Source organism: Phoenix dactylifera, unplaced genomic scaffold, assembly GCF_009389715.1.
Source record: "Phoenix dactylifera cultivar Barhee BC4 unplaced genomic scaffold, palm_55x_up_171113_PBpolish2nd_filt_p 000076F, whole genome shotgun sequence".
Taxonomy (NCBI): domain Eukaryota; kingdom Viridiplantae; phylum Streptophyta; class Magnoliopsida; order Arecales; family Arecaceae; genus Phoenix; species Phoenix dactylifera.
Window position 1 is genome coordinate 1,727,892 of NW_024067675.1, and position 26,527 is coordinate 1,754,418.

The window sequence follows — 26,527 nt, forward strand, 5'->3', positions numbered from 1 at the left end:
TGAGACTAAATACACGCCTGCACGGATCCTCACATTATATCTCTTCTCTCATCTCTGTGGTGGGCACCTACAATATTTCCCTCTTTGGATGCATGTTAATTTTGTCCAATGAAAAGCTTGCAATAACTCTATCGATTTGATGCAATATCCAAGAGACTTGATTAACCTTATTCAATACTGAAATAAGATTAAAAAGAGAGCCATTTTTTTTCCACTATAATAATTTGTGTGTTATATAAAAGAGCCATTCACAAAGTGCCCATGCTTTAACAAAGAAAGATTTTTTTTTTTAACCTATACGCAAAATAGAAATATCATTAGTTCTGACTAAGTTTTGGATGATTGAGATCCATATCAGTTTACTCATTACAAGATTAAATATATAGAAAAGGGTCGTATTAATGAAATCTAAAAAAAAAAGTTAAATTTAGAAAACAATATAGTATTTTTTTAAATGATGCATCTGCGAACTTTTTTTGTTAAATATCTACTAATTTCCTAAACCGCTATTTCTACCGATAAACTAATTACATGAACTTGGGAGAATTTTCAAGGAGAGTGCTCACTTAAATTTTTTTCTATCAATTTTTTTTTCCCAGCAGTTATTTTAAAAACAAAAAAAATAACCTTTCTGCCTCTCACGTGCACCACGTGTGACAGATTTTAGTTACGTGCGGCAAAATTGCGGACTTGTCCTACGCGACAAAGGACGTGTTGTGTGTAACGTGGCAGCTGGCGAACTCCGGAGGAATCCAAACATCTCTTTATTTCAATTTTTTAATTTCCAATCAATCAATTCGGACAACGGAATGCTCCCTTCTGCCGCGTTGTATTCCCTATATTAAACTATTAAACTATTAAACTATTCCATATATTCTACTTATTTCCCCGTTATTATTATCGCCCACCACTATGGAAGCTGTCATCGAGCCCGGTCCACCTTTCTCCCAATATCCGGTCTAGCTTTCAAACTTCCAAAGCCAAGTGTACACGGTTTTATGAAATTTTCTTCATTGCTTTATAATTCAACCACCAGCTTTGGAAATAATAAAAAATAATGAACATAAAAGTTTTGGACAAAGATATCTTGCAAACGTTCACAAACACGGATTCGTGTCGAGAGAGGCAGGAATTTATTGGGCATCTGTCGGCGTGGCAGGATTTTATTGGATCGTTCTTGTTGTTTGATGTTGTGTGTTTAGCACTGAATCTCACATGGTTGGTTTCCTTTTCTTCGTTGTCTTGTAAGAATACTAATAATAAGATTCACTTCAAATAAGAATTAAAAAAAAACGATCAATTAAATATTCGAAAAAGGCCGTCCTCAAACGGCTATTTTTTTCGCTTGTTTTTCTTCTCTCCTCCATTACTCTCCCCAGCTCCCTCTCAGCCTTCTCGTCGTCTGCCATTACTCCAAACTTCTAGTTTGGATTCGGATTAGGTTTAGGGCTGGGGTTTTCTTCGTGTTCTTCGGTCGATTCCAAGTTCCGATCTCCCAAATCCGATCAAATCTGGTTAAAAGATTGGATTTAAAAGATCGTTTTTTTTTACTTCCTTCCTTTATGCGCATCGAGAAGATGATCAGGAGAGTTGAGGATGTGGTCTCTTTCAGCCGGCAGAGATTTCTCCGTATCCTCCTCGCCCTGGCTCTTCTGTACCTCGGTTTCCTTCTCTTTTGGGAGCTCCCCTTCGTCGCCCGGCAACCCGGGCCGCCCAGCGGCGCCGCAGGGTTCGTCCCTGGCGACGCCATGGCCCGCCTGCTCCCCCTCGACAGCGAGGAGGAGACCCAGGCGAGGTCCGCCCCCCTCCGCCCCTTCAAGCGCCCTCACCGGCTTCTCTCCCCATCCTCCGGCCCCCGCCGCCGGCGGCGGTCCCCCATCGTCTCCGGCCTAGTCTTCATGAACCCCAACGACACCAACCGCGGAGCCTTCTCGGAGCTCGACAAGGCGGCAAAGGACGCGTGGGAGGTCGGAAGGAGGCTCTTTGAGGAGCTGAAATCTGCTCCACCGTCGGCGGCGGTGCCGGAGGGGAATCGGGCGGAGGAGAGCTGCCCGCATTCGATCATGCTGTCAGGGGCGGAGTTCGAAGAGCGGGGGAGTCTGATGGTGCTCCCCTGCGGCCTGACGCTGGGCTCCCACATCACCGTGGTGGCGAGGCCCCGCCCGGCCCACGCCGAGTATGATCCAAAGATATCAACTTTAAAGGAAGGGGATCGGGCTGTCATGGTGTCGCAGTTCATGATGGAGCTCCAGGGGCTCAAGATCGTCGACGGAGAGGACCCACCGAGAATTCTCCACTTCAACCCCCGGTTGAAGGGAGATTGGAGTGGGAGGCCGGTCATCGAGCAGAACACTTGCTACCGCATGCAGTGGGGATTGGCGCAACGGTGCAACGGAGCAAAATCCAGAGCTGATGAGGAGACTGGTACGCCACAAAGTTCCCCATCTTTTACAAGCAAATTTATGCACCAAATTATCTAACTTTTGAAGCAAAACATTCAAATTTTCGAAAAAAAAGAGAGAATCCTGCTTTGTTGTAAAGCAAAGCAGGGGCTTTGAACTATAATTGGTGTGTGACTATAAATTTTGCAAGTAATAATTTTAAACATATACACATTTTGATTACATGAAGTTGTTTGGATTCTGAGTTTGATGTGTGGAGCTGCCTTCGCAGTTGATGGGATGGTGAAGTGCGAGAAGTGGATCCGTGAGGATGATGATAATCGGTCGGAGGAGTTGAAGACAATGTGGTGGTTGAACCGTTTGATCGGTCGGACCAAGAAAGTTTCTGTCGACTGGCCATATCCATTTGTGGAGGACAAGTTGTTTGTTCTAACTCTTGGTGCTGGTTTGGAAGGTTACCATGTCAATGTCAATGGGAGACATGTGACATCGTTTCCTTATCACACCGTGAGTTACAATTGACGCTTTCTAATTGAGCTTATTTGGCTTCTATGTTATGCAATCTTGGGTTCTTAGCTAATGTTCATGGTCTTGTTTTTCAGGGATTTGTACTTGAAGATGCAACTGGCCTGTCTTTGAATGGGGATCTCGATGTCCAGTCCATATTTGCTGCAGCATTGCCCACATCACATCCTAATTTTGCACCACAAAGGCATCTGGAAATGTCTGCTCAGTGGCAGGCTCCACCACTTCCTGATGAACCCGTCGAACTTTTCATCGGAATCCTTTCGGCAGGCAACCATTTTGCTGAGCGAATGGCTGTAAGGAAGTCATGGATGTCTGCAGTGAGGAAATCATCAAATGTTGTGGCTCGGTTTTTTGTTGCCCTGGTAACTTTTGGAGCTTCTTCAATGTGCTTCGAGTTGTTGCATTTGTAGTGTAGAAGTTCTAACTGATGCAAACATTGCGTGCAGCATGGAAGAAAGGAAGTGAATGTGGAGCTAAAGAAAGAGGCAGAATTCTTTGGGGACATTGTCATAGTGCCTTTTATGGATAACTATGATCTTGTTGTTTTGAAAACTGTTGCCATCTGTGAGTACGGGGTAAGTGAAGCTGCACTCTACTGAACTTTGAAATTCAGTTATTATGGTCAGAGTTTTGTTAAGTTTTTTAGCAGCGAATTATTGTTGAAACCCCTTCTCATGTTTTGTAACACAGGTTCACACAGTTTCTGCCAAGTATATAATGAAGTGCGATGATGATACATTTGTTAGAGTTGATTCAGTGATCAAGGAAGTGAAAAAAATTTCAGGTGATAGAACTCTGTACGTGGGAAACATGAATTACTACCACAGGCCCTTACGTAGCGGGAAATGGGCTGTCACAACTGAGGTATATATTTGCCACTGCTTGTTATTATGTCAAGGATTTGTCTCAAATTACACTTATGAAGTTTACTTTATGGACCTTTGTGAGAAACATATACCAGGTTCTGCATTACCAATAAGTTTATTACATCGACCCCAGTGTCCCTTTAAATTAGAAATATACAAGGTTCTGCATTTCTGATATTTGAAGAGGATATAAAGTCTTGTTCTTGTTGACTCTTTCTATTGGGCCTTCAAGTGACATTCCTTTTCTGCATTTGCCATGGTACCTTTTCCTTTTAATTCATGAATGATCTATGCTGTCTTTGTACTTTAAAATATTAGTATGTCTCATTTTTTAGTGTTATGTGCACTTCTTGGGATGTTAAGGCAAAGATTTGATCATGATTTCTGTTGCAATCTAGGTAAAGTAACCAAATTGTGTAAGGACCTGTCCGAGCGTGTGTTTAGTCCCACATCGGCTATGCATTGGGTAGATCTTGGGTTACTTATATAGGGCTAAGGAAATTAAATAATATCTACTGACTAGCCTTTTTAGGTGAGATCCTGAGTTGTTATAGATTGATCCTACCATTGGAATGTATCTTCTTTGTCATGCTCTTATTTTTTAGTGTTATGTGCACATGTCACTTATTTGGTTTAGGTGTCTTATATGGGCAAAGCTTCTCTATATTTTGTTCATCAAAATTTATGACTTGAACATCCATGCTTCCCAAAACATTAATGCAGCCTGCCTTGATTACTGGTGCAGGCGCTGCTCATTATATTTATTCTTTGGTTATGTAGCCTTTACAAAATGTACATGTTGGCTGGCTGAATGTGTATGCATGCAAAAGAAATGTTAGTCTTCCTCAAAATAGGAGTACTTATTGACTAAAGTAATAGGATTTTTAAGTGCATCTTGTCCGAGATGAGATTTTTATCAATATCTGTTACCCTGTATTGGTATCCATTTTCTACATTTGCTGGCTGTATGAGGTTGAGTTACAGTCAACACAATTAACTATAACATGGTAGTTTAAAAGCATAATAGGTTCCCGTGATTTTGTATTTAAGACCTACTCTTCATATGATAGCATGGATTGAAGGATAAACGATTTGTTATTACGCCATTAAACTGCACGGCATATGCACCTAGTGGTGCATCACAACAGGATAGACTTGTAGCCAACAACTGTGGCATTGGCTTCAGAATACCATTGTACTCATCTACCATTTGTAGGTACTTGTCTGGTTTTATAGATATAAACAACCTGTTGATTAAATCACATTTTAAGAACTCACATATTGTGACATAAATGTTATCTTGTCACCAATATATGATTGCTAGTCTTGCTTGATAGACCTGCATGCCTCACAAATCATAGTCTATTATATGCGTCATCGAGATGATTTGTTTAGATGCAGTGGTCCTTGCTATGGCATATCATGTGATACCTCATCCATGATATCTAGTACTGGGGTTGTTCTTTCTTATTCTTTTCTTTTTCTTCGAAAGTAAGAAACTTAGTTTTGCATGTAATTAAATTGGCGGATCCCTTACTGTTTACTTATGCTTCAAAGTTTTTTTTTTTTTTTTTTTTTTAATCTATGTTGTTTTGCTCTTAGTCTTTGCTGGTTGTTTGATGAATAGCATATAGGTGAAAAAAGCATCTCGTTTATCATCTCTTACTTCAGTTTCTGGAAGCAAGCTAGTTAGCAGTTTGTGGTGACCTTCTAAATGTTCAAGCATCCTTTTTAGTTTTTACTCTTTTCATCGCCACAACATCTAATAACACTGCATATGTGGATGAGCTTGATATATTCACATAACTTATGTTATTCACTGTGTATCATAGGTTTCTTATTGTCAACTTTTTGCAGCAGACTTGTTAGTATGACATCATTTTACTGTTCAGTTTTCATCTACTCTCATAACATGCGATTGTGCTAAAACACGATAATCTGGGATGCCATAGATGAAGTATGCTGATAACACTGTATCAATAGTGCAACCATATACGAATTCCTTTTTTGCTTTTTGAATGATTCGCATTTTCTTTTTCAGGAGTGGCCGGAGGAAGTCTACCCACCATATGCTAATGGTCCTGGCTACGTCGTATCATCTGACATTGCCCGCTTTATCGTGTCTGAATTTGAGAGTCATACAGTGAGGGTAAGATCTGTTGGCTTGTTATTCATTCATTTATCCTTGCTTGGTAGGATAGTTGCCTCAATACATACGAGAACAGCTCATTTGGTGGAACCATCTTGCACATGGAGGGCTTAGCTCAGCTGAATCCATTTGGGATCAGAACTGGCAGTCCCTCTTTCAAGAGATGTTTTCATCTCTTCCATAACTGGCTAGGTTGTATGACGCATCTAAAACTAACACCAAAAGCAGATGAAGATCAAGTCAATGCAGTAAGGGGAAAGATTTTTTCCTATAATGGCCAATTTTTCTAGCAACGTTTTGACATCTTTCAATCTTTTGAACTGCATAAATATTGAGGACTATATAACTTGGCAACAAGGTTTCTGACAAGAGAACTGTGCATATTTTACAGCTATTTAAAATGGAAGATGTGAGCATGGGCATGTGGGTCGAGAAGTTCAACAGCTCAAGACCTGTCACATACCTCCACAATCTCAAGTTCTGCCAGTTTGGCTGCATAGATGATTACTACACTGCCCACTATCAGTCCCCTCGGCAGATGATCTGCCTGTGGGACAAGTTGCAAGCAGGAAAACCTCAGTGCTGCAATATGAGATGATACTGATGGGAACTGGCAGCACAGTGTAGCAAGTTTTTTGCAGTTTTAGTGGCACCTTACATGAGCAGGAAAACCTCAGTGCCGCAATATGGGATGATACTGATGGGAATTGGCAGCACAGCGTAGCAAGTTTTGCAGTTTTAGTGGCACCTTACATGAAATTAAGGCCTTCTTGGAGAATATGAATGGGTTGCCTCTTTAAGTTCATTCTTTAATTCTTTTATCCTAACTATGGGGGAGGCTGTTCAGTTGCTTGTCTGTATGTAAAGTGAACAAACAATAGCTCCTGCTGTGTATTTTGTTGGTGGGGTTGGTGACTATGAACACTCAAGGTTCACGAAAATATGGCAGCTCCCACTTCAAATTCCTTGTGTGCAAGTCCTGCGACAACCCCAATGCTATACTTCTTGTATGATCACATCTTGTCCAGATTCTTGATTGCTTTTTATACATCTTGTAAGGTACAAGATCAATGAGACGTGTTTATGCTTAATGATCACTTATTCCTTTTTGAGTTGTTTTGGAAATGGTTCCATCATGTATGACTGCTTCCATGTAAGAAATTTCTGCTGCACAAAACACTTGATTGCATTTGGGTGTTCGAAATTTTCAACAAATCTCATGCTCAAGCGTGCGGTTTGGCCTTTATGGGGGAAGAGCTGGCTGCAGGGTGTGATCAGATTACAGGCTTAGTTTAAGGTAGGTGTTGTGACCATCACTTCTACAGCCTGGAAAAAATTTTAAACAGGTTTGGCCTAATTGGTGAGCTCTGCACTTAACTGAGACATGGCTGCTTTGAATCTGGTATTCTATGCAAGCTTGGATTGTCAAATATTTTCCTTTGTTTATTAATATTTGCAAAACACTTTTCTCTTTGCACTAAAGTTTGCACCTGAACTGTAAAGCCTACATTACTGTTATTATAATTATTACTATACAAAGGCTTATTTGAACTTCTCTGTCTCCACGTCTAAATGAATTCACAACTCTCAGGACTCAGATATTTCCTTCTTTCTTTTCCTTCCGATCTCGTTTTTTTTTATCTTTCACTTTTCTGCAACTATCCAATATTTAGAACTTCTTTCCTTGCAGGTTCTAGTAATTTTTTGAGTCTCATAATGTTATATTTGTAACTTGTTCTATGTTAAAGGGCTGTGGCCTATGGGGATGCTGAATATATCTCTTGTGCATGTGAGAGTTGCTTTCTAGAGAAAGAGAAGAGAAAGGAAAAAAGGAGAGAGTCAAATGATGTGTTGCTCCTCAAATTTTAGATATTTTCTTACCTATGTTGTATTATGCAAACAAAGTTTTGAATTTTCAAATATTATATGTAATTTCCATTATTTTGTCAATATATTTTTAATTAATTTTAAAATGTTTTTATATTTCTAAAAAGATATTTAAATGGAGCCGTACTTGTTATTTCCTAAATAATCAATTCTTTAGTGTTGGTCTTCTTGGCATTCTTACAAAATAAATCAGGCCTTTACTTTTAATTCCTAAAAGACAATAATATCGTTGAGAAAATAGTGGACATATAATGTGATTTTATAATTTATTGGAGTAAAATTCAGTAATACTTATTAGAAACTGCCTCACTATAAGGGTCTTCACTAGAAAATGGATTATTAGATATCATGAATTCGGCATAGTCTATAAACATGTTGTTATTGATTGCCAAGGAATACTAAAATTTTTATTATTTTTATCTTGCAAACTTTATTTTTATATCTTATTCTCTTTTTTGCCTAATGTGCATTGCATTTGTTGTTTTGATTTTTTGTTTTAATTTATATTTTACCCTGTTTGAATGTTGGGGTTGGTCGTCAGGGGGACCATTTCAATTCCATTATTTTTTAAATGTTCAGGACAATGTAAATCATCTTTTAGGGTGAATCTATTATCCTACAAGATGACGGATAATGAGATCGGTGGTCTCTCATGATCCCTTGAGTTTCTCCCTTCCATTGCTTCTTGTCACCAGCTTGAGTTTGTCCAACAAGCACCTTAATCAGATGTCCAAAGGGCTTTTTTTTTTTTTGTTTGAGAAATATCTTGGGAATTTGTTGACCTCTTGATCCTTTCAGCTTGTTTCTATGGACCTTGCCACCTATCTGATTGATAAGCTGGTTTTCCATCCAAACAGTCTCCTATCAAACTTGATACTCCAAGTAGGGGTGGCAATCGGGCTGAGTCGGATCGAATATGGATCGGGTTAAAAATTTATAAACCTAAACCTGACTTGTTTATTAAATAGGCTAAAAATTTAGATCTGAATCCAGCCTATTTATTAAACAGGTAACATGATTCAACATGCATAATCTGTTTATTAAGCAGGTCAAGCAAGTTAAACGGGCTAAATAGGTTGAGTGGATTTTTACCAGGCTAAATAGAATTAAACGAGTTAAATAGATTAAGCGGGTTGGGTTATACATGATAAAAACAGGTTGAGCACATTTTAAATAGGTTAAATATACCTTAAATGTGTTAAATGGGTCAGATGTTTGAAACTCGAACCCGATCCAAATGTTAAACTGGTTAAACGGGTCGACCTATTTATGACCCGAAGCTATGTAGTCCAAACCCAAATTTGCTTATGGCAGGTTGAACATAGATCGGGTTGATGGATCCGATCACATTTTACCAGCCCTAACTTTAAGCCTTAAAACCATCTTTGATATGAGCGTGACCTGCAATAACCAATCCCCGTCAATCAATTTCTTCCTTTATGGTGTCTCTTCTTCTGAAAATCCTCCTCAACTAACTGCAGATACACCGGCTCCTGATGGGACCAATGTCGTGCAACATGTGATGAGGCTGGGGGTCTGTCTTGAGGCAATATTTTTCCAACTTTATGATGTATAAAAAGTTTGCCCCTGGTCGTTCTTCCATCTCAATATAGGAGTGCAGCATAATTTTGTTTTTCTAAGCCAAGTGCATTTTGAAGACTGCCTTGATTTGTGTTCTTGGCAACTTGACTTCATGCTATCGCTACCTAGCTAGAAGGTAGATGGTGATATGCATGGCTTAGATCATCAATTGGCTGATTCACTTTGATTGCCAAAAAATATTTACCGAGTTCGGATCCACTGCCGTGCAAAAGTTGCACCGCAGAGTCCTATGGTACATAGATAGCCGCCACATCATCCATTTCAAAGATGTAGGGCTCTTATTAATTCTTAGAATATGATGAGACATCATTAGTATGATACATAGTATGTCGTGGTGATGAAGATGAGCTATCCATCTCCGAGATGGATGTTGTTGCAGCCATCTACAGTGGTACAGGATTCTGCAGTGCAAAAGTTGCATGACAGAGGATCCTAATTTATGTTTATCATCCTTCTTTGATGGAATTTGAAATATTTTTCGGCACTTCGTCTCTCCAAACTATCCATCATCTATAGCTATAAGGACGCATTGGTTAGCCAACTATGCTTCTATTTATGATGGACATCAATTTTGATGAGCTGGTTTCAGGGTTGGTCGAGTTCCTAGTTTTTTGATAGCAGCGGACCTAGTTCACCAATAAGATAAATGAAATTAAAAACATCTTTCTCACAAGTATCCATTAAGTTGGCTAGACTCTATCTTCTCTGTATCAAGTTAAACTTCTATTTTGTTAAAAAAAATAAAAGAGTCTAAAAAAGGAGAATGTTTAATAATATATGGAAAGGAACAAAAATCATATAGACTGGGCACTAGAGAATATTTTATAGAATGGGACCCTTGTTTTGCCATATTTTTCTAATGCACATCTTGAAGAGAAAACTCAAAAGTTAAATAAGAATAAGACTCTTGCTACCAACGGAGTCCATCAAACTCATAACTTTAGAAAAAAATAAATAGAAGATGATTAATTGCTTGGTATATATTATTTGGCAATGTAGTGTAAACTAATAAAAATTATATTCTGAAAACTGCATATCAATTTATCTGAAAGTATGTATTAGATCACTACTAGGTGTATATTAGATAAGCTTACAGTATATATCAGAAAGTCAACTTAATTTATGTATATATTAGTATGTATTACCGGCCATGTAGTATGTATTGGTAAATATAATATTCTAAAATCTATGTAATAATTTGTTTGGATATGTGTATTAGGTTGCTAGATAACTAATTTGCTAAGTATGTATTATCTGACCATGTTGTACATCGATTTACCTAAACATGCGTATTAACTTGCTAAATAATTAATTTGCTTGGTGTATATTATTTAACCATATAATTTGTATATATATTTTTTTTGTTCCCTTCCTTCGTTTAGGTCCTCTCAATTGGTTAATGCCACCCACGTCTCTTGTACTATATACTCTATGTGGTGATCCAAACAGTTGATACGATCGCATCACTCTTGATACAAAAGCTAGCTAATTTTGTAGGTGATTTACTTCGTTGAATTTAAGGTCCGAATCGTGCATTTTATTATAGTGCCAAACTCCATGTTGGTGCATCAAAGAACCAACATTTCTCTATCCATCCACATCAACTGTCTAAATAAGCACATTGATTACAAGAAAAGGAGGGATCCTCCCTTTGGAATTAATGAAAGTTCAGTTCAACAACCCATTGAAAAAGCAACATAGGAAGAAAGTCGGGGATGAACGCCAATTGGAGCTACTTTCATGCTAAGGATTCTCGCGACAACAAAAATATTTATCCACTAGACCTAGGCCAAAGCTATGCCTTTAATTTCATCAAAATGGAAGATATTATTTAAATTTTTGGCAATCCAATCATAAATACCACAATTATCCTGTAGACAACCTCAACTAGACTTAGTTCTATAATATCCCCTACTCCATATACTTAGGGTCCACATTTGTAGCGACCTAAGACCTACATAAAGCAATGTCTCTGACTCCACAACGATCAACTTATAGATAGTCTCATATAATCTTCTGCTATAGTATCTCTTAGTTTATATAAACCATAGATGTGGCCTTGTACCTATGTGGGTCTTATTCCAATTCATAAGTGCATGGTCCTATTCAAAGTAGTCAAAGTAATCCACACTAGGCCTAGTAATCTTGTATCATGTATAAGAAGATTAAAAATGGACAAGTCTATACTTCTTACGTTACAAGAATGACTTGCATGTTTTTTTTTTTTTTGCTGAAAAAAAGGGGAAGGGGGGAGGAAGGGACAAGCTCACCCCCACGTAGCAGTCTCCACTGGGCCCCCACCCCCGCAAGAAGAATGTTCGATGCGGGCAGAAATGACCGTGTGTTGGGCACTCCGGCCGATTTTACTCATACCTTCCCCATCCGTGGGCCCGGCTCGGTTATACCTTTGGGCTTCGGCACGAATACCACGTGTGAGTACATCACACATGGTACCACCGAGACTACCAATAGAGCGATACGCCCTTTCAGACCCCGTGTCCGAGCAGGGAGCATTCGGTCTCCAAAATTTAATCGACACCTGTGCGTTTCGAATTCGGAACCACTTGGTTGGAAGTAAGGCCACGCCTCGGTTACTGTTTGGAAAAGGATGGGCATCCATATTAGACTTTGAATTGGGCATTCTTAAAATCCCCATTCCGACTCATGAGGAAGAGAGTATACAAACGATCAACCAATATTCAATGCAATCATGCATCATGATGTCGACAAAGCATGGAAATCATGATTTCAGATCTTTTGGACGTTGATATTCTCAAAAAAAAAACTCAGATTCCATATACCATCAAAATCACTGCAGATTACGGGGATCACAGACCTTGTGTATTCTGTTCATTTAAAAGCATGAGAAGCAATAGTGATGCAAGGTTGGGTGAATAGGTTTCACGAATGGGGAATGGGGTTGGGTGGTTGGTTGGCAGTTGAGATGAGGCAGCCACAAGTTGCACTGCCAATTAAACAGGTTTGGTGCCAACATTGGGGCCCATACCATTACCCAAGAATCAAACAAGAAGTTGATTGGTGCACTTGAGTTTTATCTAGGGTTTTGCTATAGTACACTTTACATGTTAGTGCAACAAATATAAGAAATAAACAAAAAAAGAAAATTACAAGTAAATTTATGTTGGCTGTTCATTTGAAATTGGAAGGCCAAGTTTTATTATCAATTAGTAATAGCAAGTTTCTAGTAGAAGTTCATGTGGCAATTATATATAACCATGTAAGGCATGTTTGGTTGGGCGGAGTTGGCCTCTGGAATGAGGATGGAATTCTATTTCCATTCCAATTCCGAAGGAGAATGGAATGCTTCAATTCTCTAAAATCCAATTCAGACTCTCATCTAGTATTCAAATTCCATTCCGATTTTAGCCACGAACAAAACACGTTGAGGAATATAGCCATTTTGTTTTCTATTCTAATTGATTCCAACTCTGATTCCGGTTCTTCTTCTGGTCGTTAACACGGCGCACCCCTAAGGTATCGAGGATGTCAAAGTTATACAGCTTTCTCAAGATTTGATTTGCCGTCTTTCTCTAATGTGTGATTTGAAAAGGTGCTGCAGGGATCCAGATGATGGCAATGAGGTTTGATTTTCAATAGCAACCATTTATATATTGTACGATTGAGTAGATTGGATATATTGTATATCGATATATCAGTATAATACAAGGTACTGCTTAGTCATGAACTGTGGCACAACACACCTACAATTGCTGCTCAAGAATCACAACTCTCCAATTGAACTTGGAGCTATAAAGTATCCTAGATTTTTCAATATTTTCTCTACCATCTTAAATATTTTTTTTTTTTTAAATTGATATCTCAAATCCTAGTAATTTATCTCAACTTTGTTGTTGGCCAAGATTTTGAAATGTCCCCATATGTTTATCAGTCAGCCTGATCATATGGTTGATAAATCAACAAGAGATGGACAGGCATGCAAAGAGGATGGATTACAACTACCACCAATTATACCATGCAAACAAAATGTAGAAGGATTTTTTTTTTCCTTTTTCTAATTTCATTGAGAAAATGAAGCTATCAAATTAAAACAAGAGTACAGAAGAGGGAGTAGTGTCCAAACATAGGGAAAAAAAGGGAACATTGCAGGCTCCACCAATTTGTTTTCATGAGCAAAACATGCACTAAATACTAGAAATTACATTAATCAAATATCGTAGCAAATAAAGGGGGATTCTCGTAGTTTATTGTGATTACGTACTCAAAAAGCAAAATATTAGATACATGATGTCTATGAGCTGTTGAGATCTCTAGGATCCTATTGACGCAACCTACCTGATTTGCCCAATCCATTAATTGTACACCACGAAAACTAAACTGTGCACAGATTTCTTTACATCATTGTCCAGATTATGGTAATTAGCAACTAACTTTTAACTTCAGCAAATAATGTCACTATTCCATCTGCATCCTCCATGCAGGAATCCAAACTTTGAGTTCCTTCAAACCAAAAATCTGAATCAAATTGGCGACCTACCCAATTAAAGGGGTTAGTTTACCGTCATGTTGATGTTGTGATAAAAGATATGCCTGGTTGGTCCTACACCTATAGCAAAAAGAGCCCTGAAATCTTGAGGAAACCAAAAAAGGGTAGAATTAATTAATTCTCATTTTTTTTTGAAGACAAACATCCACGGCCACATCTCTATCTCCTGTGCAAGACACTTCCTGTAGAAAATCGGACAAACATAAGCAGCTCCCCTGGTGTGTGGGGGGCCAGAAAGGCATTCATTCCAAGCCCCGAGAACACCCAAGCAAAGGATGTCTATAAATTGAACAGCCCTTATATTTTAACTCCCTGAAACAGCAGCAGAAAACAATCCATTGCCGCCGACAGATCAAAAGAATGCAAAACATCCCATGTATTCAGTTCCAACAAACCCACAAGCTCATCTAAATCAGCAAACTACTATGTACCAGGGGACCAAATTCTGCTGCGATTAATTTCGTGTCTCGTTATTTACTCTAATTAAGAGTAGTGCTTCAATTTTAGGTAGTTATTTACTCTAATCAGTCATCAAGTATGGCAGTTCGAGTGGTCCTGCACTTGGTATCTAGTTGTCTATGTGCTACAAGTTGCAGTTGGTTTGGCTATGATTTGCATCTATAGTACTTATAACATGAGAAGAGATGGTGCAGCTATGCTTTCTGGGTCCATGGGTCTTGTTTGTATCTATGTTTATGGGTACGATGCTGCCATCTTGGTCTTATCTAAATCTCGCTCTCTTTATGGGTACAGCAGCTTGTGTCGAGAGCCCTCAATTAGATTCTAAAACATAATTTTTCGTTGTGACGTTGTCTATAATTTATTAGCACCTTAATATCATCAATGGAAAGTGATAAAAAAAAAAAACTACTTAATTTATCCTCTTTCCGTGGGATGAGTTAGCGCTAAAGACTCTCCGCCAATTTAGTCGAAATGGCATTTTTGAAATTTCAGAATGAAAATTAAGAATTTGGGAGGATTATACCATTAAATATTTCCTCTCACTTGACCAGAAACATCCATGCCTCCTCCAATATACATTGTAATGAATACCCAACATTAGTATATACTAACATGGATGAACAAATGTTATTTCTTGCTGTTTCTGCTTTTAAGAGAAACAGAGAGAGTACACAAGACAAAAATAAAAATATATTCCCTGAATCGTATGAATAGTTAAAAATCTTTATCAAACAAGGATCTTAGTCACCCATGCTTCATTCTAGTTGATATAGATTGCACCAAAAGTTGGACAACAATGAAATTCTGAAGGGAGAATCGAGAGCGACAAAAATTGTATGCAATTTGCACTCCCTTGATGTCCTGGCCCACCTTATATTCTGAAGTTTAATTCCCACAAACCAACTCTTGCCAACCTTTTCTCCGTAGCTTTCGGTTTCAGTCAGCAATGAAAAGGCTACAGAGAAGCACCAGCAAGTGTTAATCCAGCGTCCATCACAATATCATGACGAAATGAACGAGTTTGAGCTCCACTACAACATGATAAAAGTATTTGGCGATGATTCCTATAACGAGAGATGGCTCATGCAATGCTACCTTCCTCCTGGGAATAAACCCCACCCACCTCGATTGCTCCAAAGCCCACCTTGGCCTCGTCCATTTCTCAATTCTTATTATAAAACCCGAAGAAAATTGGCCACTTCCAACCGCCAACCAAACGTTCGCTCTCATGCACTTTATTGTATTCTCCTATTCCAATCCCCCTCCAACAGTACATATATTCCAAGTCTAGTGTGTCACACCATTCCAAAGGGATAGAAAAAGTAGTGCAAGTGCTGCAAGAGCCTCCTCCTCTCCGGAAACTAGAGCCGATTCTCCCAAGTCCAAAGCCTTTATCATATCGAAGTCACGACGGTTGAGATGAGCTTTGGGCCTTTTAAGACCATCGACAAGTGCACGTCGATCGGTCGTGACCGGCACACGGTGGTCGCCGACTTGGATGGCACGTTGCTCCGGGGACGCAGCTCCTTCCCCTACTTCGCCCTCGTTGCGTTCGAGATTGGTGGCATCCTAAGGCTCCTCTTCCTGCTCCTCGCCGCCCCTCTCGCAGGCATCTTATATTACTTCGTATCGGAGTCGGCTGGAATCAAGGTGCTCATATTTGCAACGCTCTCTGGGGTGAGAGTTGGCGATATCGAGTCGGTGGCGAGGGCGGTGCTCCCCAAGTTCTACTCCATGGACCTCCACCCTGAGTCATGGCGGGTGTTCTCGGCATGTGGGAAGAGGTGTGTGCTCACTGCGAATCCAAGGATCATGGTGGAGGCCTTCTTGAAGGAGTACTTGGGGGCTGACATGGTGATTGGGACCGAGATCGCCACTTACAAAGGCAGGGCGACGGGCTTCGTTCGCCGCCCCGGGGTTCTTGTTGGCGCTAACAAGGCTGCTGCTCTTCGCAAGGTATTCGGGGAGGCATCGCCGGAGATCGGATTGGGTGATCGGAAAACCGACTTCGCTTTCATGAATCTCTGTCAGGTCTGGGCCTCCATACTTGTTTATTAGGCATGAAAGGAGCTTGAAACTTAGTTGCAAGAAAAGCATGAACTCGTTCCCGTTTAGATATTCGATATCTCTATTTTTATGTCAACATAAAATAAGGGTCGTCGATAGGATAAAGGAAGCACGAAACGCGTGCACCTACATGATTTCACAAGTTTTCATTTCATTCGCATGCTTCATTACGGGAAAAACTAGAGATTTTGAGATTATTTTAAACACAACAGACGAGTTTAAACGTTGCATGCGATGTTGGTTTGTGGAACCAATATCCTTTAGGTTGAAATAATTTGGTGCATGAGTAGAAACCACAGAAGGAGGGAGAACGGAGGCAACGTCACACTTTTGTATTTAGTAATAAACCATTATATATATATATATATATATATATATATATATATATAAACCATTCATATTTTTGTTGTGAACAGCTAAGATCTTCTCTTCTAACCACATAATGACTTGATAAGCTACTTGAAAAACTACTTGTATATCTTTTTAGCTAAAAAAAATATCTTTAAATAAAAGTTCTAATTTGATTAAGCTGTATAAGATCCGAGATATGGAATGGCAATCCTCCCGTCACTTAGAATTTGAATCTTTCACCGGCGCACCTTATGGTCCGACTAAAAATTTCACCTTTCACACATATCTCTCTCTCTCTCTCTCTCTCTCTGTTATGCCCCTATCACTCTTCCCTCTTCCTTTTTCAATGGACCTATCATGTCCCTTCTCTAAGAAAATATAAAATATATAAATAAATCTAACTTATCCTATTAGCTTAAGCTTTTGGGACAAAGAGTGATTTCAATATGTTACCAGAGCCAGTTCTGTTTCTCACACACTCTCTCTCTCTCTCGCAACCTTTCTTTTTATCGTCTTTGTTTCACATGCGATCGGGGCAAATAAGGTCCACTTGTACCTTTTTTTTTTTTAGTGTGTGTGTGTTCGAAATGGTTACCAACTGAATTGATTAACCTGTTAAATATATTATTATATGCTTTATAAACTTAACAGTTGAGGTTTAAATATAGACAATAACTGCTACTAAGAAAAATGTATTGAAACAAAACTCATAATTTTTAATAAGTTGGAAAGTTTTCCTCTGTCGTATGCCATTGAAACAAAACTCATAAGAGAGCTAAAGGAACACAAATTGCAAGCATTTCATCATGAGAAAGATGTGAGAATAATTAATACTCAGTTCTTAATACAACCAGACAACCTAGTACATCACCTATAAATAACATACAATGACGTTCACCTATCAATAGAAGGTGATTGTATAGCGTCATGTGCACATCATACCATCATTGTTTGGCCTGCGGCAGATGAATATCTGAACTGTCTTACCACAATAATAAAAAGGTAAAAAAACATTGCATGGGTTCATGTCCAATTTTAATTGAAACTAGGCTCTCTTCCTAGCTTTTGAGTTTCGCCCATATCTAAATAAATGCCTGCAAATCGTTTGCCGCCATCACCATTTCTATAGGAGGGCTACCTGGTGCCGCACAAGCCGGACAGGGAGGCCGTGGCCCGGGACAAGCTGCCCAAGCCCATCGTCTTCCACGACGGCCGGCTGGTCCAGAAGCCGACGCCGCTCCTCGCCCTTCTCATCATCCTCTGGATGCCCGTCGGCTTCCTCCTCGCCTGCCTCCGCATCGCCGCCGGCGCTCTCCTTCCCATGCGCTTCGTCTACCACGCCTTCCGGGCCCTCGGCGTCCGCGTCATCGTCCGCGGCGTGCCCCCTCCCGCGGCCGAGAAGTCCCTCGCCCGCTCCGGCGTCCTCTTCATCTGCTCCCACCGCACCCTCCTCGACCCCATCTTCCTCTCCACCGCCCTCGGCCGCCCCATCGCCGCCGTCACCTACTCCGTCTCCCGCCTCTCCGAGTTCCTCTCCCCGATAAAGACCGTCCGCCTCACCCGCGACCGTGCCCGCGACGCCGCCATGATCAAGAAGCTCCTCGAGGAGGGGGACCTCGTCGTCTGCCCCGAGGGGACCACGTGCCGGGAGCCGTTCCTGCTCCGCTTCTCGGCGTTGTTCGCCGAGCTCACCGATCAGATCGTGCCGGTGGCGATGGCCAACCGGATGAGCATGTTCCACGGCACGACAGCCAGGGGGTGGAAGGGGATGGACCCCTTTTACTTCTTCATGAACCCGAGTCCGGCGTACGAGGTGACGTTCCTCAACAAGCTGCCGCCGAAGCTGACGTGCAGCGCCGGCAAGTCGAGCCACGAGGTGGCGAATTATACTCAGAGGCTGATAGCTGCGACCTTGTCATACCAGTGCACCAGCTTTACGAGGAAGGATAAGTATAAGGCGCTTGCGGGGAATGATGGAACGGTGGCTGAGAAGCCTAAGTTTGAGAAGGGAAAGGTGATGGGGTGTTAGCATCTTACATCGATGTCTTTTTTTGCTTAGCTATGGAACTGGACATGTTCTAATTGAACAACGATGGAGTCCCAGGTTGTTGAAGCTTAAGGTTAATTTGAACCAATAATTATTAAGAAGCACTTTCTCGTTAGTTAAGCTATGTTAGCATAATTTTAGGGATCACGTAATAATCTGCATCACTCATAATTTTTTTTTTTTTATTAGCGTGATCCTGTATCAATCTATATTATTTTTCTTTGATCTTATTAGAATGATTTTAGAGATCACGTAACAACCTCTATCACCTATAACGTTTTTCTTTGTTAATGTGATCTTATATCAACCTATATATATATATTTTTCTTATAGAGAGTATGTGCATGAGTATATATAACTTTTGAGATGTACTGAATGTAATGAAACAAAGAAATAAAATCACTTTCTGTTGCCTAAAGGTGCAGCCCGGGGGGGGGGGGGGGGGGGGGGGGGGGTGAATTGGGTCTCTTTAAAAAATTAAAGTTAATATGTGTGAAGAGTATGAGTTACGGTTATCTTATAGATTTAGCAGTGGAAATATGATTGCACAAATACGACAATGAATAAAATGAGGAAAGCAATCAGGAATATGCAAAGGAGAGAAAGAGAGAAAAACCACAAGCACAAACACCAAGGTTTATAGTGGTTCGGTGCACTCCCAGCACCTATGTCCACTCCTCAAGCCTTGCTTGAGATTTCACTATAATTCAGCAGATTACAAGTTTTCCTTTGCTGAATATTCCGGATTCAGCAACTTCCAATCGAGGCTTGGAAGAGCCTTTACAAGTTTCAAATCAATGAAACTGTTACAGCAATAATTAATCCAACTAAAAGAATGCTGTAACCAGAAAACTTAAAGCTTCAGAATATAAAGAGTGAAACAATAAAAATGAAGACTGAAGCTGATGAAGAGGTTTGCTGTGGAAGGATGTTCCAATGCTTAACAACTGCTCTTCTCGATGCAGTGAGAAGATTCGATTGATTTCCTCACGTAAGAAGGTTTCAGATGGAATGCCAGTGAGGATGATGAACTGTTAAGCTTTTTCTTCTCTTTTTCTCAGTGGAAACCTTTTGTTTTTAATAGAATCTTTTTTCTTTTCTTCTTGTTTCCATTCTGAGGTTCCCTCTCGTATTTATAGACAAATTCTTCGGCGGAATTTGAATTTCTTTCTTCCCATTCTGATGAGAATCTTTTTCTATTATAGAAGAAGACAAAAGTCGTTCAAAGCTTTCCGTTGTGGTCCCAGCAGTATAAGGGTCGACTCATGTAATTCAGGGTCGACTGATGTTCATTCTGGATCAGCACTTCAAGATGTTAAGAAGGCTTATGCTGTGATATCTTCAAAGGGTCGACTCTTTATCCTTAAAGGTTGGCTCATCTTCATCAGGAGTCGCCTCTTTAAATGCAAGGGTCGACTCATACTATAGTTTTTCGGCTGATGCTGAGACTGAGCAGGGGTCGACTCTTCAAACGCAAGGGTCGATGCTTCAATTTCGAGGGTCGACTCATTTTGAACAAGGGTCGACTCTTCAGATTTTGTCTCAGGCGATAAAAGCTTTTTGTCTAATTTGAATTACACAAGGGTCGACTCATGTTTTGCAAGGGTCGACTCATTAACTGTGCTGCTTGAGTAAAACATACCAGAATCAACTTAAACTTGTCCTTTTTGCTTAGGGGTTGACTCAAGTTTTTCAAACAAAAAATTTTAGACTTCATCTCTGATCTCCATGGATTAGTTAAGATCATTTTCTTTTAGAACATGTCCAATGAGATGTTTGCGAAGAACTTATGATTTTGCAGTGCTTCATTTCTTCTGATTTTTGTTGACTTATAAAACTTCACAATTAAACCAATGTCATTAGTACACAATATCATCTCAAGTGTTTTGTAATCATCAAAATTCACCCTTTAGGGTTGACAATCTCTCCCTTTTTGATGATGACAAAACCATTGAGTTAAAAAGAATTTTGCAATAAATTTTACAGCAATTATAAGAATTTTATAATGAAGTTAAGAGCAAATATGACATTCAGAGATATATGCATAATTTCAACAAGTTAAGGAGAAAAGTCTTCCCCTATCAATTACAAATATTTGATTATGCAGAGTTCTTGTTCTTCTTTTTTTTTTTTTAAATGTTTTTTGATAGTGCAGTATCATCATAATTTAAATCTCCCCTTATATATTATCTTTAGTGTAGAGATTTGTATTCTGAATTCTTTTCACATTTCTTATTTCTCATTTCTCATATTAGAATTCTTTTCATATTTCTCCCCCTTTTTGTCATCAACAAAATGAAGGAAGCTAAAAATAATATCTGATACCAACATGAAGGATTAGTTAAAGGTTTTGATATGTATCAGATGCAATATGTATCAGACCAGTATATAGACCAATAAAGACATATATTTCAAGAAAGGTAATCATTCATTGCATTGGGTAAATGAAGTACATCAGAAGATTACAATTTGTATCAATTGGTATCAGTCAGCATACAAGTGTGCCAAATAAACATGAAACTCAGCGTAGTACAGGTTATATTTTGAAAACATGGGATTCAGTCTAAGCTCAGGTTAGGTTCAGTCTAAGATCAGTCTAGGTTTAAGGTTTTGAAGATGAAGGTCCAGACTGATCTTCCTTTGGCTCTTCCATCAGCTTGTCAATTTTACTGTTTAGTGTAGTGATGGAGCCAGTGAGCTGAATGTGCTCTTTTTTCAATTCTTGTATATAGCCTTGAACAAAATTTCTTTGAATCCTAAGTTACTCTTCAATTGATGCTATTCTTCTTTGCTGATTAGCTGCAAGTTGCCTTAAACCTTGCAGATCAGCTTTCACTTCTTGGGTCATGTTAGTGAGATGATGTACTTTGCTAAAACTGACTCCAAAATTAAGCAGTGCTGTAATGATGTTGTCCCCAATAGCTTTTAGCTGCCATTTCTCAAGTCTAAGTGGAGGATCTGATGGCCTTTGGATTGGAGGAGGTTGACTGACTGGAGGCTCTGTTGGAGGTGCTTGTGTAGGGATTCTTTTACTTTTAAGTGTTGTTGGAGTGTTGACCACTTTCATCTTGAATTCCTTTCCCTTTATGAGTCCATTTGCCCTCAATTTTGACAAATCCCATTCTTTTCAATGATTTGTCATTGTAGACATCAGAAGACAATAGTTTCTTCTTGGTCTCCCCTTCTAGATTTACATTAAAGTAACAGAAGACTTGAGCTAAGACCATACCATAAGGAAGTGTAGCTCCTTTTCTATGTCCTTGAGCTTCCATATATTTGATCATCAAGCAGGGTAGGTTCAGTGGGAGTCCTTATATAATATGGTGCATTACCAGTATATCCCTTTCTAAAACATGATCAAATTTTTCTATCTTCGGAAAGAATATTTTGTTGATCATGTGATGCAGCAAATGCATTTCAGCATTCAGTTGATTGGCACTGATTTCAATCCAATCTCCTGTGACTTCTCTATTCAGAATGGTACTTATCCCTTCATTCCTATTCTCTAGGTGATTTCTATTTTCTCTATCATTTGGAATCCGAAGGGTATCTCTAAGAATCTCTTCAGTAATTAAAATAGGGACATCTTTTACCTTGGACGAGATTTGTCCTTGTCCATACTGGCATTGTTGTAGAACTCTCGTACCAGGTCTGGATAGGTTGGCACATTCAGTGAGCATAAGTGTTCCCAACCCATATCCTTTAGATTTTGGCCTAAAGGGAAATTTTCCTTTTCTAGAAATTCAAAATCCACTCTTCTTTCCGTAGATACATTTCTTATGGAGAGAGATCCTTGTTTCGAAACTGAGGATGGAGGTGACAAAGGGGCCATAACAGGTTGAGGCGGTGGTGTTACTTACCTTTGTGGATTCTCTGCCCGAGCCTTTGTTCTCCTCTCAGTTTGTGGAACGATGTTCTTTCTCTTTGGTCCGGATGTAACTTGCTTTATTCTCACCATTGGAAGATCAATCAGAACCTTGGAAAGATTTTCTTGGATTTTGGAGGTTTTTATTTGAAAGAGAGTTTGAGGACAAAAAGGCGCTCTACGGGGTATGAAACGTTTCAGATTCAACGTTTCAAAGAGAGAGAAAAAGCCTTTTAGAATCCGTTTCGAATAGTTTTCACTTTAGTCGACTCATTCAACTCATGAGTCATCTCCTATAGACTAAGAGTCGACTCTTTTAACTTAAGAGTCGTCTCCTGTAAGTTAGGGGTTGACTCTTTTAACTTAAGAGTTGTCCCTTACTACATGAGTCGACTCCTCAGACTCATGAGTCGTCTCCTCAGACTGTTCAAGAGACAAAATCTTTTTGAATAAGATTTAAAACTCAATTGTAAACCACGGATCAAATCAACTAAAATTCAACCAATAATAGTCAATCAAAATACACAATTTATCATTCATAATCAGTCATCAAAATGGATCACAAATGCATAATTCACCTCTAAATTAACAAAATACTTCTTCATTAAGAGGTTTAGTAAAAATATTTGCAATTTATTTATTAGTATTTATAAATTTTATTTTTATATCCCCATTTTGAGTATGATCTCTTATGAAATGATGTCTGATTTCTATATGTTTAGATCTTAAGTGTTGTATGGGATTTTTAGTCAGATTTATGGCACTAGTGTTGTCACACCTTATAGGAATTTTATTTTGTTTTATGCCATAGTCCTCGAGTTATTGCTTAATTCACAGAATTTGAGCACATCAACTTCCTGCAGCAATATATTCAGCCTCAGCTGTAGATAATGCTACATAATTTTGTTTCTTGCTAAACTAAGAAATTAAGTTTGTTCCAAGAAATTGATAAGTTCCACTTGTACTTTTTCTATCTAATCTACAACCAGCAAAATCAGCATCTGAATATCCAATTAAGTTAATTGTAGATGTCTTAGAATACCATAAGCCTAAGTGTTGTGTTCTTTTTAAGTATCTTAATATCCTTTTAACAACAATTAAGTGTGATTCTTTAGGATTTACTTGATATCTTGCACGCATACAAACACTATGCATTATATCAAGTCTACTTGCTGTAAGATAAAGTAAACATCCAATCATTCCTCTATACAGCTTTGAATCAAGGGATTTACTATGCTCATCTTTTTCTAATTTACAAGAGAGGCTCATAGGAGTACCTATTGATTTTGAATCTTCCATACCAAACTTCTTTAAAATTTTCTTTGCGTACTTGCTTTACCATATGAAGATTCCATCTCTTGTTTGCTTAATTTGGAGTCCAAGGAAGAAGTTGAGTTCATCCATCAAACTCATCTCGAACTTTGTATGAGCTTAGCAAATTCTTCACATAAACTTTCATTAGTAGCACTAAATATAATATCATCAACATATATTTGAACAATTAGAATGTCAGCATTTTTCTTTTTAATAAACAGAGTTTTATCAACATTTCCTCTTGAAAAATTACTCTTTATTAAAAAGTTGCTTAGTCTATCATACCAAGCTCTAGGAGCTTGCTTCAAGCCATAAAGTGCTTTGTTCAATTTAAAGATATGATCTAAAAGTTTATGATTTTCAAATCCAGATGGCTGTTCTACATAAACTTCTTTTGTTACGAACCCATCTAGAAATGCACTTTTGATATCCATTTGAAATAATTTAAAATCCATGAAGCATGCAAATGCAAGTAATAGCCTAATAGCTTCAAGTCTAGCTACAGGTGCAAAAGTTTCATCAAAATCAATTTCTTCTTCTTGATTATATCCTTTTACAACTAATCTAGCCTTATTTCTAATTATAATTCCATCTTCATTTAATTTATTTATGAAAACCTATTTTGTTCCAATTACAGAAATATTTTCAGGCCTTCTAACCAAATTCCAAACATTATTTCTTTCAAATTGATTTAGTTTTTCTTGCATTGCCATTAACCAATTGTTATCATTTTCAGCCTCTTCAAAAGATTTTGGTTAAATTTGAGAAATAAATGCAAGGTGATTACAAACATCTCTAATAGAAGATCTAGTTTTAATGCCTTGAGAAGGATCACCAATTATTAAGTCTCTAGGATGACTATGTGCATACCTCCATTCTTTTGGTAGACTAGTTTTACCTTTAAGCATTTGATCTTCTTCTCCTTAACTATCATCATGCTCTAAATTTTTAGATGCAGAAACATCCTTTAGGGTTAAGTCTTTGACTTGCTTATCGAGTTCTTCTGCATCATCATCAAGATCTACATTTTTTCTTGAAGAAGGGTCATTAGATTCATCAAAGATAACATGTATTGACTCTTCTACGACTAGAGTTCACTTGTTAAATATTGTATATGCTTTGCTTGATGAAGAATATCCAAGAAAAATAGCTTCATCTGATTTTGAATCAAATTTTTCCAAGTTGTCCTTACCATTATTTAGAACAAAACAGATGCAACAAAAAATATGAAAGTATGAAAGATTTGTTTTCTTATTTTTCAAAAGTTCATAAGAAGTTTTATTTAGAATTAACCTAATAGTAACTCTATTAAAAATATGACAAGCTGTATTTATGGCTTCAGCCCAAAAATACTTAGGTAAGTCACTTTCACATAACATTGTTCTAGCCATTTCAGTAAGAGTTCTACTCTTTCTCTCTACAATACTATTTTATTGTGGTATTTTTGGTGCAGAAAAGTAATGATCAATATCATTTTCAGTGTAGAAATTTTCAAAGTCATGATTTTCAAATTCAGTTCTATGATCACTTCTAATCTTGATGGTCTGCAGTCCATGTTTATTTGAAATCTTTTTTATACAGTTTAGTAAAAGCTGAAATTGTTTCACTTTTGTGTGCCAAAAATAAAATCCATATATATCTAGAAAAATCATCCACAATAACAAAGCCATAAAGTTTTCCACCTAGGCTTGCAGTCCTAGTTGGTCCAAATAAGTCCATGTGCAGAAGCTCTATGGGTCTAGTTGTGGAGACAATATTTTTAGATTTGAAAGAAGTTCTAGTCTGTTTTTCTAGTTGACATGCAGAGCAGATTTTATCCTTTTCAAATGATAATTTTGGCAAGCCGAAAACAAGTTCTTTTTGAATAAGTTTGGAAATTAAGTCCATGCTTGCATGAGCTAATTTTTGATGCCATAACCAGCTAGCTTTACTGTTTTTGGTTTTCATAGCTACCAAACAGTCCATGTTTTTTATGAGTATTTGATCTAAGTCAACCAAATACACATTTTGATGTCTATGTCTAGTTAGGAGTGGCAAAATATGATCCGACCCGTCAATCCGATCCGTGTTCGACCCACCATAAATAGGTTGACCCGTTTAACCTGTTTATTAATTGGATCGGATACGGGTTTTAGATCTCTGACCTGTTTAACCCGTGTAACCCATTTAACTGTTGGGCTGATAGATAAGGGCCACAATCCACAAAGCCCAGGGTCGACCCAACTCCCCGCCTCAGCCCATTTTCTTTGCCTCGGCCCAACTCCCCGCTCAGCCCAATCTCAACGCGAGGTCCACCAGCCCTCCACTGTAGCATTGGCTTCACTGCTCCACCCATCCACCGTCCGCGACTTTAGATGGATGATGGATCTTTCAATTGAGACTTCTATGTAGTTAGGGTGAGGAGTAAGGACTTAGGGTTTGTGCGCCGGCGCCGCCCGAGCTCTATTCCCTCCCTCAGCGTC

The 26,527-nt window shown here is 38.7% G+C and overlaps 2 protein-coding genes across 2 annotated transcripts; both read left to right on the forward strand.

The window, feature by feature from the left end:
- Positions 1-1,370: 1,370 nt before the first annotated feature.
- On the forward strand, positions 1,371-7,070 carry LOC103697111 (hydroxyproline O-galactosyltransferase GALT6-like). The gene is made up of 7 exons (XM_008778902.4): positions 1,371-2,424; positions 2,674-2,909; positions 3,005-3,292; positions 3,377-3,505; positions 3,621-3,794; positions 5,838-5,945; positions 6,337-7,070. Exons 1-7 carry the CDS (start codon positions 1,563-1,565, stop codon positions 6,541-6,543), a joined length of 2,004 nt encoding a protein of 667 aa, XP_008777124.2. The 5' UTR covers positions 1,371-1,562; the 3' UTR covers positions 6,544-7,070.
- Positions 7,071-15,655: 8,585 nt separating this feature from the next.
- LOC103697110 (glycerol-3-phosphate acyltransferase RAM2-like) lies at positions 15,656-19,307 on the forward strand. Its single transcript, XM_008778900.3, has 2 exons — positions 15,656-16,452; positions 17,969-19,307. Exons 1-2 carry the CDS (start codon positions 15,841-15,843, stop codon positions 18,866-18,868), a joined length of 1,512 nt encoding a protein of 503 aa, XP_008777122.2. The 5' UTR covers positions 15,656-15,840; the 3' UTR covers positions 18,869-19,307.
- The last annotated feature ends 7,220 nt before the right edge of the window (positions 19,308-26,527 follow it).